The sequence below is a fragment of the Chelmon rostratus genome, chromosome 4 (assembly GCF_017976325.1).
Source record: "Chelmon rostratus isolate fCheRos1 chromosome 4, fCheRos1.pri, whole genome shotgun sequence".
In the NCBI taxonomy this organism is placed as follows: Eukaryota; Metazoa; Chordata; class Actinopteri; order Chaetodontiformes; family Chaetodontidae; genus Chelmon; species Chelmon rostratus.
Genome location: NC_055661.1, coordinates 16774457 through 16787178, shown reverse-complemented (window position 1 = coordinate 16787178; position 12722 = coordinate 16774457). Strand labels below are relative to the sequence as shown.

Genomic DNA, 12722 nt, shown 5'->3' with positions numbered 1-12722 from the left:
AGGCCAGCAGCACTGCGTGGGGCTTGACTGGTGAGGAGAAGCTTTGTGCAGAGTGTGTCAGAGTGAGCATGTACTAGTCAGTATAATGAAGTAGTTACACATTGTCCTCTCAGATAGTACCGTTAGCGTGACGCTCTCACGCTCCTTTTCTAGGAGGTCTATTGATTCATTTGGTAGATATTCAGAAACAATAAAGGTTACAGTTTCTTTGCCACTTGGAAAAGAAAAACATTTCCCCAGTGATCATGTTTCAGAAAATGGTTTTGAAGAGTTTGTGTGCATAAATTTGACATGAAATATTACTTAAGGACAAACTACACTTAATCCTTCCCCGAATTTGATTAACTTTTTCATCTTTATCATACTATCAAATGAACCAAGGAACCAGTGGTTCCGAGTAAACCTCAGTAACCACTACGACAGCCTGCTGTCTCTACTACACTGTCAGAAAGACAAGTGACACTATTTAAGCAGAGATTAGATAAATTAATTATACATGCACAGGTGAAATAGCTAAAATAACAAACACATTTATCCAGCTGATATTAAAAAATAGAGAGTTCAAAGAGGCTTATAAAACCCAACAAAACACAGGCACACATGCACAGCAATAGGCAGTGGCCGGTGCTGGGGGCTCAGGATAAGGAGGCAGGTGATGGGGGCAGGGATAAAGACACACACCAGCCAGTACTGGGGACTTCGGGCATAAACGGTGGCAGCAGGTGTTTGTGCTGGGCAGCCCGTGGGTCAGACGGGTGGATGGATGGACAGATGGATGGAGGTGTGTGAGCGACAGACAGATAGAAAAGGGAGGGGGGCTGCCGCCTTATCAGGCCAGGGCCAGACCACCATACCCCTCTCCTGCACCCAGCAGTCAGACTGGACAAACTGCAGGCCAGCAGCACTGCGTGGGGCTTGACTGGTAAGGGGAAGCTTTGTGCAGAGTGTGTGTGTGTGTCAGAGTGAGCATGTTTACTCCAGTTGCACAGTGGGAGTAGGCAGGTAGCAGCCAGCAAACATACGTGCAAACACACACACAAGCACAGGTTGGGAGCCACTACCAACACAGATGGACCACCACCAACATTGGTGAAAGTCTGTGTGTGAGCGAAATTAAAAAGGTTCTGTGCCAGTAACACTGTTTCTCCTCGCGTTTTAAACTGTATCTTGACAAACAGTACAGCTAAGGGTCAGTCTGGTTTGTAGTCTTACCTCAAAGCAGGTCTGTAGGTTACAAGTATGTGCCTTGATTATTCCAATGTCAGAGTCATAAATCTAAAGGTTCAAGTGTTTCCAACCTGCAGTTAAAGCGGGACTACTAACTGCACCATTTTCACTTTAAGAGCTTGAATCAGCTGCTGTAAAAACGTCCGCCTGTGGCTTTTTAGCATGAATGAAACCACTAGAAATTAGTAGGATTTGTGTTCTTTTTGTCAGCTGGGTGACTTCCTCTGTCTTTGTGTTTGTGTCCTGCCAGGAGCTCGTGGTGAAGACATTAATAGTGGCTGAGCCCCATGTGCTGCACGCCTATCGCATGTGTCGCCCCGGCCAGCCACCAGGGAGCGACAGCGTCTGCTTTGAGGTCCTGGGCTTTGACATAATTCTGGATCACAAACTCAAACCCTGGCTGCTGGAGGTATAACTCTGTGTGTGTGTTTTGTGTGTAGTGTGTGTGAAAAGGCATATGTGTTTCTCACTCTTTCCTAATAATTTCTACTTGTGTTTGCTGGCAAAAACTGAATCCAAATAGAAGTGTATTTAATGCACAACTTACAGGGACCTTTTTATTTAATCATTTGGAATTTTTCAATTTTAAAGTTATTCTTCAATTTTTTTTTATGCAGAATATTATGGAAATCAATGTTTTTAAATTTTAAAACATAATGAAAAATAATGAAAGCACAGGATATTTACTTTTGTGATTTATGATTTTTTTTTCTCTAGAGTGTATGTGTGTGTTTGTCAGTCAGAGAGAGGATGGCTGCCGTCTGTGAAGTCTCACCTGTCTATGTCGCTGCAAAAGTGACAGCAGCTCCTAAACTGAAGTAATGTGGCATCAGCAGGAGAGAGGGAGACATTGCCCCACACTGACAGAAAGCATAAACACACACTGATTTTGCTTACACACTCTCGTCTCCGGTGCACACAAACACACAAGCAAACACCCACACAGTCTCAAGTATGTATTTATGCACCTCCGAACACAAGGAGAGACACATTCCCATGTAAAATGAAAGGGTCGTACACAACCAATAACACGCACACACAATTACATGCATGCGTGCATTCATACACACCCACGAATATAAATAGAGACGCCGGCACACACAGCAGCATAAAAGACAAGACAAAGACACCTCTTCCTCATACAAAGACACAGACACACACACACACAGTATAAAAATATAGGTCAGGATGGCAGGTTGACTCACAAGACACCCGCCCCTCATTCTCTCAGTGTCAGTCTCTCAAGTGTCAGTCATTGAAGAGATTGATTCGAGTGCAGATTCCACTCCAGGATTTCTGTCTCACCGTTCTGATGTCAGCCAGTCAGTTAAAGCGTGACCTAAATCCTTTAACCCAAAGTGGCTGCGCGCCCCCCCTTCCCACAAATTGACTCAAGGATGGGAAATGCCTCTGGGATAATTGTTTGTTTTTCCCCATCATGCCAACCCAAAATAAATCTTGCGATCTTGCAAAAGCGTTTGATTTTATATTTTATAGTTGGTTGGTGTTTTCCGAAGAGTGATCGTGGAATTAGCGTGTTATAATTACCCTTCCTGACTCTTTGTGTGGTTGAGCAGTTGTTCTATATGAAAAAAGGATGTACAAGAGAGAGCAAGAGGATGGTGTTCCTTTTGGCTGCTGGTGCACTGTGACAGTATGTGTGCATTCTGTGTGTGTGTAAATGTGTATGAGACATGGCAAACAGCCGTGAATGCAGTTGTTCCACTCCGGCAGTAATGATCCCCCCTGTGCTACTAGCAGCTCTCTATAACTCTCATCAATTAACATCCCACGCGCAAACACACGCACACACACACAACCCTACTTCTCTTTCATGCAACATTTACAGCAACAATCATTTATTTCCAAAATTCAACTGATTAGTCAGGGGATAGTTGCATGCATAGAGACCCTTTCTCAAATCCTCACTGCGTATGCTGTCAAGCCTGAAAATAACTTTATTACCACTTTTTAGTCTGCTGACGTTCATTCCTATTCAGCAGGGATGCAGCAGGCGGCCGGGCCCATCGGCTGGTTGCCACAAACGGTACCCTATGGCAAGCCCTCAAGTCCAAATTAAATTTTTCAGCAGATCACTTTGCAACATTTTGTGGCAAATTGAATTTATTTCAACCCATTTCACCATTTTTTATTTCTTAATTTTTTTTGTTACCCCCCTGAGTCCCAGCACAGTAAAAATTATGTCAGGAATTGAAACACAATCAAGGTCTTACAGGTTTGTTTTGAATTTGTGGACTTTACCGCTCAAGTTTCCTTATTGGTGCCACTGTGAATTACGCGTGCCGCGCCTCGTCGTGGCTTTACCCAGACTGCTGTTCCGACACTGCCTTCCTCTCTAAAACGTCAAAGTTGGTTGTTGGACATGAAAACTCGCAGCCAGGAAATGAAAGTTCAACCTGTGTAAACTCAAAGCCAGTCGGATACCTGAAAGCTCGATGGTATCATATGTAAGAAACTGTCAAATGACATTAGTCGTACCCTTTGTATTTGTATTTTTGTCTGCTGTGTGTAGGAGGGTGGGGAGGGAAAAGGAACACAATTGCCACTCACATCCTCCAATTACACCACCAGAAAATAGTCACTTTTTTTTTTTTTTTTTTTACAAGGTATTCAAAATAGTGCAACTCCAAACTCCCATAATCAGAGGACATGATTGCCTGTATCTTGCCATTGCCAGAAAACCTTTGTGCAAGATACAATACACTGGCTATGCAGCAGCCAAGCACAAAGAGAAATCATTGCAAATATACTGATAACAAATACGGATACTCAAGAGGAACAATCCACAGACCAGTGCACACCTGCTAAGGTAGTTCGGCACAGGGGTGAAAAAAGAGAAGGCAAGAGTGATGCTTCTCAAACCAAGGCCAGGCATCAAACAGGCGCATTGTGCTCAGAGCAAGTATAGAAAGGGGAGAAGAGGAGGTAAAAAAAGAGAGACAGGCTTTTGTGTGATCCTTATCTTAATTCAGCAGGGTTTCAACACAAGTTTTGCCTCCTATTGACATTCAAAACATCAGCACTACATCGGCACACACACTTGCTCAAATGGCGTAACCCGAGACGTTCACTTTCATTAAACCAGCCCAGACAGCATCTGTGTCTCGTATAGGAAAGGCGTTTCATTGAGCCGTGTTCTTCACTTCACACAGACACATGAGTACGCACGCACGCACGCACGCACACACACACACACAGAGTGCATATTCACACACAGTCTGCATAGACTGGGGTTTGTATTGTCAGTGCCAAGGCTTTGGCTTTAAGGGCTTCATTGAATGTTTGTCTTTTAAAATAAAACAAACAAACAAAAAAAAAAAAATCAAAGGAAAACATATCAGTGTAGAAATGCACGTACATTCACTTCAGCTCAGGGAACGCCTCATGACACAGGCTTTACTCATAAATTCCGCAGTGGTGGTGACTTAAAATTGGGGTGCACGGGTCAAAGAGAACAGCAGACCACTCCAAATCCAGTGTGAGTCATAAGGAGTGCACTTACTCAATGGCAAAATATAGCAATGGGACAGCACTATCACCCCTGCAACCCCCTCCTCTCTCAAGTTTATCCAGGGCCCATGTGCTGTAAGCCGGCATGACAAATAATGTCAACCGGAGTGAGGAAAATGGAAAAAATATTACTAGAGGTTTGGTGGGTGATGGGTGAGGAAACTATTTATTAAAAAAATACTCCTTTAAATGCTCCACCCCTTATATTTGAAACAGAACCTGACAAAGAGCACAGTTTATTGTTCTCATGAGGTCCTGAGTGGTGTCCATGGACCCCGACACAAGGACGGGTGGATTGAGGCCCAGCCTCATTACAGGCTCTGGCTTGCTTAATTTCTTTTTTTTTTTTTTTTTTAATGTAGTTGTTCCCCCACACGGGGCAGAAAAAAAAAAGCTCCAGCTGGTCAACTCTAAATAAAAAGAAACAAGTGTTTGTAGTGAGCATGAATAATTAGAAACCTGCCTGGTCCGTGCGAAGCTGTCTCTCTGGTGTCAGGCTCCAGGCAGCTCAAAGGCTGGTCGGCCTGCTTGTTAGGGCCACAGTCAGTGTGTGAGAGTGCACATGTTTGTGTGTAAATGAATGTTAGTTAGTGTGTGTGTGTGTGTGTGTGTGTGTGAGAGAGAGAGAGAGAATGTGATTTTCATTTGTGTTGTGTTTGTGTGTGGTGTTAGAATGGGCACATACTGTAGGTACTGTATGTGTGTTTGCCTGCACTATAAACATACATATGCATTATGAAAGCCACTGCATACAACTGAAGGTATTTCTGTGTTTCTTGTGAATGTGTCTACTCCCCTATGTGTTTGAGTATCTGGATGTGTGGTCTTTGTGCCTCTGGGAACAGTCCTCTGTAGTGTGTGTGTATGTGTGGTTGGCCATTCTGATCTGCCTACCAAACTGACTCCAGCCCACAGCCGGTCTTTTTAGCCAGTCGGAGATGCAGGGAGGAATTTGGCTTAAAAGACAAAAACAGACCAATTCAAGTAAAGCGACAGAATAAAGAGAGGCACAGGAAACCTTGTTTGCCAACTTTCATGGTGTTTTATGTGTAACAGTATAAAGATGCCATCACACACAGGAGCTTAGGCAGCGTGATTATTGATGGCTGCAACTTAACTACCGTCTCCTCATCCATCTCTTTCACTCTTTCTTCCCCTCCTGGACGGGTTGTGCAGAGTGATTGGCAGCTAATGAGGCGGGCATGGTTAGGTCAACCGTGGCACGAGTTTGTTTGTGTCTCGGTGTGTGTGTGTGTATGTGAATAGGCATTACGACAACAGACCAACAGACTGCAGCTGGACTGCTCCCCTAAGGGCGGTGATTCTTCACCCCTCTCCTCTCTCCCTTCACCCCTTCCTGCAACTTTCCTCTCTTTCTGTGCTCTGTCCCCGATTGTTTCAAGATGAGTTTGGTTTGCCTGTCCATCCCTCAGAGCGAACATAATCCAGACTTCCTTTTCTTTTGAGTCCAAGTGTATATGTGTGTGTGTGTGTGTTTATGTTGGGGGTATGTCTGTGGGGAGTACACTGCGCTTGCAAGTGTAAACAGATGCCACGATACACACATACACTAACAAACACATGGATTTTTTTTCCCCCTTCCACATCTGCAACCCAGACAAACACACACACTGAAACGAATGAAAATACTGTTAATTTCCTGGGTGGAATAAATAGTGCATCACACTTAAATAAGCTTTCAGTCGAAATTCTGTTTCATCTGTGCAGAATGAGATGAAAATTGTATGTTCTTATAGCTCTCCACGAAAGTCTAAAGAGTAGCCATTTAAAGCGTAGCTGTTTTCCTAGGAGTTTTAGAAGAAGGATTTAGAGGTTAGCCTGTCTTTCAGGTTTTTCTTCGGGAAATTTAAAAAGTGTTTTCTAACCCCTACAACAGCCAGGTCGAAAATTATTGTGTATTCAGGGTGATTAAGGAGGAATTTACTTGCTACCTGTGCTCTCCAAATAATTTTCATCCCTTCATGATTGAATTTTCTGGGGTGAAAAAGGATAGAGGAGAATACATACAGTTTGATATACTCAATTATCTTCCAGAGTCTCTCTTGCACCCTTCCACCTCTCATTCTCCTTTTGCCTTTGATTAATCTTTGCCACTTAGTAGGATTCATTCTTATTTAAATGTACCTGGATATCGGCCTTAGCTCTGAGGGGGTGTCTTTCTCCATGTGAACCCTAGGTGGCAGTAGTTACCTACAAGCCACTCTTTGGCTTATAAGAGGTTTATTAAAGAATAATTAGAATGATGTATGGGACTGTCTGTCTCTATCCACATCCATTTTCCCCCAACATGACTATTTCATGGAATAAGTATCAAATTAGGAGCATACAGGCCTCATATGTGGGGCAGTTGAAAACACACCCCAACATTTAGTCATTTATCATCAGGCATGTATGACAGCACCAGTGACTGTGTGTGTGTGTGTGTGTGTGCGTGTCTGGGTGTGCATGCCTGTGATTGAGAAGGATGATATATATTGCATCTTTATGAGTGACACATGGAACTGTAGTATGTGTGGTTGAGTGTGCAAGAGACTGTAAAGTAAGACATACTCTTGCAGATTTGTAAGTATTTTAGTGGGAATTAGGTTTGTGTCTAAACTATGTCCACTTTTTCCCTTTTGTGCACCATCAAAGCACCTTTTGCTTTCTGTGGCCGTGTATGATTGTATCTGCGTGTCTTAAAAAAAAGAAAGAAAAAGAAAGCAACACTCCCTGCACCCTGCCAGCCAGCCAGTCAGGCAGGTCAGGCTGACTGGTGGCTAAGCTAAGCGTTGGCCCGCTCACTCCCAGGACCTTTACCAGCAGCTCAGCATGCTGAGCTAGAGTTTCCCTGTCTCCGACAGGACCACTAAAAATGCCACAAAAAGAACAAAACAGTGATTGATAAGACGGCTGAAACAAGAGAACGACTTAACATGGCGGCCAGCTGTCTGTCTCTCTGTCGCTCTGCTACTCATGCTCTCCCTCTCTCTCCCTCTCTGCCTCCCTTTCTTATTCCACCATTGTGCGGCAACAAACACCCCATTCTGACAGCGGTTGAACTGTGCCGATACCCTCGAGTGTGCGGGGCTTGTCAAAGCAGTAGTTGTTTACACTCTGCCAGGAATAAGAGGGGGTCGTTTCTGCGAACTGATTAATCACGAGCAGCCCTTGCACTTGTTTGACGAATATTCCAGACACGGAATAGATGTCAATAGGGGGAAGCAATTTGTTGTGGAAAGAAAGCAGCTGATTGTTGTTGATCCACTGCTGTTGCTATGTTATTAGAATTGGTGTGACACAGCAGAGGCCACAGGCACAAAGCGCAATGCCCACGACATTTTAAACAATGAGTGAGTCATATAATCATTGTAAGGATTTTTTTACTAGGTTTATTCATAATTGCAATGACAATAATGAATTGTTAGACACAGTTGGAATCTGAGGAGTAATTGTTAAACCATAGTATGAACTGAGAATGAGTTTATTGTTTCTAGGTGTTAAGAATGGCCCATGGCTGCGTTAATAATACTGTTACTATTCAATTTTGATTTTGCTGTATGGCCATTACATTAAACAGGGGTGAGAGGGTACAGAAAATTTCTGTACTGTATAAAATAATATAAAGCATGTACAGTTTGCTGGTTGCACTTCTACCTCTCTGTTTGTACTTTAAGACCTGCAATAAAGATCGGCAGACAGGTTTGCAGTTCACAGACAATTCAAACCAAATGGAGAGCTGAAAAAAATATGCTAAAATTTCCCCACCATAATTTTTGTTTCACAACTGCCTTCCTAAACACTGGCAGGTTACTTCTGTGTCTCAGTCACATACCTCCGGGTACAGAAAATAGAGACGAGAAAGAGAACAGAGAGAATTGCATGTCCCGTATAAAGTATGTCAGTGGTGTTTCTCGCCCTCTGATCTTTGTTTTTTTAATTGGACGATTAGAGGAAGATAAACCTGTCCTGTGAAAAATTACAGATAGATATGTTCTTTTCCTACATGCTCATTTGGCTGTTTGAACGAGTGATATTTTTGCTGCATTGATGCGATGCTGAACCGAATCAAAGCATGAGTAGGAAGGAGCTTCTAATCTTTTCATCTGACATTTTTATTGAATGCTTCTTGGAGAAACCGAGGGCTCCTTTAAGACCCTGCCAGAGTCACTTAAAGAAATCAGAGTGGGGGTTTTGGGAGCCTGCAGGGGTTCATTAGGACCAGACTGGTCCAACTTCCTCTGCCAGGGAGGAAAAGGAGAACAGACGAACAGAAGAAGAGAGGTAACGACCAGAGAGTGAGGGCTAGTGAGCGGAGGGGATGAATGAGTGACCAGACAGAAAACGGGGCGAGAGACAGCGAGAAACAAAGCGGGAAGGGAAACTAACCAGAAGAAGCGTGCGACAGGCGGAGAGTAGAAGGAGAGAGACGCAAGATTGAGGGAGAGCAAAGAGAGACAGCGAGTGCCGTGATGCCAGTCTACTCTGTGACAGCTTGACACCACAAATCAAACTAAGAAATGAAGACAAGTAACGAGACAACCGTCGCCAGGATCACTGCCAGTCTGGCTGTTACCTATAGGCTACGGCGCTCTAAAGCCATACTCTTTTCATTGTGGCTGTCATATCAGGGAGTGCTCTAAATGAAAACAGACCCCTGCCCTCTTTTTCTTTTGTAGTGTTTTTTCCTTAGGTAAGGTACTGTAGGTTGAAGTGGAGCTCTGTCCCTCTCAGCGCACAGAGGGATGTATTGTAGACTTGATTCTATTGAGTGAAAGAGTTGGATAGGGTCTCTGTTCCTTTTTTCCTTCTCTTTGCGCTCAGGGACATTCATCACCTACCCGCCCCCCTCCCTCTGATAAATAGTTGCTGAGTAGAAAAACGTGCATGTGGGTGCGCGCGCACGCACTGACGAAGGCACGCCCGTACACACACATCATCATGTTGGAGTGGATTTAGTGGCTCGGTTGTGGTATTTGTGGATCCATCCTCCGAACTAGCCAAAGAGACTCGGGCAGTGATGGCCCAACAGAGTCAGAGAAGGTTAACATGGGCAGCTACAGCTACATGCGCTTCAGCACAGAAGCTTCCTTATTCAACCATATTCACATGCTTCCAAAGGTTTAGGTGTCTTCCTGAAGGACAATTTGGGAGTAGCTGTTAATGTAGGGGGCGGCTTTATTGATTCATTTAAGCCTGCCCAGATTTTTTTTTTTTTTACAGCTGGCTCTTGATCTAAATGGGCAATCTTTCAATAGTTACTGCTCTATTTTGGCCTACCTGCCCCATGGCTGGCAGCACACCACTCTGGCTCCCCCGGTTCCTTGGAGCCTGGTTGTGATGTAAATATTATCTTGCAGCACTGTTCCCAAATCTTCCACACAGCAGTGAGCACCTTTGTGTCTGGATTAGTAATGGCTAGTTCAGAAGAAGGGAGGAGAAAGAGGGATGGAGTGTTTGTGAGTGCTACCCCCGCAACCTTTGAGATGCTTCACACATCTCTGTAAAAGAGCTTTTGCTCATTTTCAGCCAAAAATCTTTATGGCCTGATGCTGCACACAGTCTGTTTTCTTATTGGCCTCTTTCACGATTCTTTACCCAAGTTCCTGATTGGTGGATGGAATGGAACGATAATGGGCTCGAAAGCGTTTGATTGGCCCGTGGTACTCCGTTACAGGAATCACAATTTGTGATTGGCTGCCGTGCTGCTTTGATGAGTTCAACTGTATCCAACTGCTTTTTTCTAAAGGAAGATAGGAACAGGACGAATAATGTTTCTGACACAAATACTCACTCTGACTGCAGATTAAGACAACTGAGAGGGATGAATTTCCAGCTAACTATAAGCAGTGATTTTCATTTGACTGATTTGATGACATTGATTTTCATAGACAGATGTATGTATGCTGGCTCATAGTATGACAGTAGCAATAACATATATCCTTAAATCTTTAATAATGAAAACTTTAAGCAGCTTAGGAAAAAATATCTTTCCCTAGTTAACTGTACACTGCATTACTGCACAGGTCTCTGTATGGATCATAGATATTTTTCCTGATTTTATCTGGCGAGTGAGTGAGATTCTGTCTAGTGAGTCATTGTACACTTGTTAAAGTCAGATATCTCTTTGTGTTGAAGAAGTTCATTCACAATGCTCACGTGTATGCACTCACTTTCATTCAACAAATACACCTTTATTAAAGCTATTAAAAATCGAATGATCAAAAGGTGGCTGTCATACTATTGTTCCAAAATTAAAAAGAAAACAGGCTGTTTGAGCATTTTGAACAATGTCAGGAGGAGACCTGACTTATCTCAATAATCAAGGTTTAACAGCCAGAGCCAGCCCTTCGCTGGGCATCTGTTGCATTGTCATTTGAAGTCACCTCATAGGAAGATGCCATTCCAATCACGGTTGCCAGTTCATTCACCCTCTCTCTGCACTTCTCTCCATTTGCTGGTCCTTTTGTTGCCTCAAACAATCTTTCTCACCTTGGGAGAGAGACAGAGGGAACATAACAAAGAGTAAAGGGGAAGAATTGATTTGTTGTGTCAGGTATAATAACTGATATCTGAATACCTTGCACCGGTGCTGGAAATTGTCCTGTTAAGAAAGGTAAGCTGCTCTTGAATTTTTCCCTGGGTGATACTGGCTTTTGTACCTCAAATCACAGGTGGCTTATTCTGTTCTCGCTCAGTTGACTCTCTGAGCGCTCTCTGATTGTATATTATGGCACTGAGCTAAGCGGTGGTGATTCACTGATGCTCACAAAGAGATTATTGGTGGCAGCAGCACGGAGCGATGTTGCAGTGCCTGGCATACTGAGGTTACAGACCCATGGACTGCTTGCTGTGGTTGGCTCAAAAGGGCAGGGTCACGAATCTGGTGACAGTTTAACCTACACAATCTGTTCGAATGCGTGCACTCATACACACATAGGCTCGTCTTCTTCATGCACAAACATACGCACATCAGTGTCAGACAGGATTTATGCCCAGGCAAAGGATAAGAGTTCCAAAGTGTCCTTGAGAGAGAAAAAACCCTCCCTTCCCATCTCTTTCTTCCTTCTCTCCTCTTTCCTCTCTTTCTTCTCAGAACAGATCGCTTTTTTCCAAAGATGCCCTAAATCTGCTCCTGTAATTGCATAGCATTTCTATCTGCTGAATTGAGAAGAAAGAAAAAATGAGATGAAGTAGAAAAAAAGCCCCAAGAATATTCTTTGAATGTTTCTCTCCTCTCCTCTCTGACAGATCAATCGAGCTCCGAGCTTCGGGACTGATCAGAAGATTGATTACGACGTGAAGAAAGGGGTGCTGCTCAATGCGCTCAAACTCCTCAACATTCGGTACTGTTCTCCGCCACGGTCATACGCACACATGCTCGTGCTTACAGACAGACACATATTAATTGCATCTAGGGGCCCATTACAGTTAGTTTCATGTGCACAGACGGACAAAGCTCACGTCACACTTTATTATTTATTTATTTCTCTGAGGTTTTGAGGATTTTTAGGGATCGATTCTTTGTTTTATTTATTTGGGGAACCTGAAAACTTTGGAATTACTTTGATTCATGCCACATTTTGGCCTTCAGCTTGTTTTGTTTTCAAACTGATGACACAGTAGGGACATTAGTCTGAAACCAACAGGAGGTTTGAGCCGTGGACAAAAACAAAAATGCTGCACTTGTAAATTTGTTGGTGCTGCTGTGGTGGATGCAAAGGCAGATAATGGCCAAGGTGCAAAGCTATGCCTCTGTTGTGGGCTTTGTGCACCTATCAATCAGAGACGCTGTGTGTGTGTGTGTGTGATAGGAACAGGATAACGGTTATGCTATTTGTATTTCAGAGTCTACCCTGTTTACCCTTTTCATTGTGTATTTACTTAGCTTCCTGTGTTGCTCTTTAACTTTGCTTTTACGGGTGTATTTGTTTGCCTGTTTAGGGTATGCGTACTGTCTTTCT

At 43.5% G+C, this 12722-nt stretch overlaps 1 protein-coding gene across 1 annotated transcript in view; it reads left to right on the top strand.

Annotated features, from left to right (window-relative positions):
• ttll7 (tubulin tyrosine ligase-like family, member 7) overlaps nucleotides 1-12722 on the top strand; it is a 61416-nt gene that overhangs the window by 13898 nt on the left and 34796 nt on the right. Inside the window, exons 8-9 of the mRNA XM_041935961.1 lie at nucleotides 1478-1636; nucleotides 12010-12104. Coding sequence (XP_041791895.1) covers nucleotides 1478-1636; nucleotides 12010-12104 — 254 coding nt within the window. The remainder of the gene's footprint in view (nucleotides 1-1477; nucleotides 1637-12009; nucleotides 12105-12722) is intronic.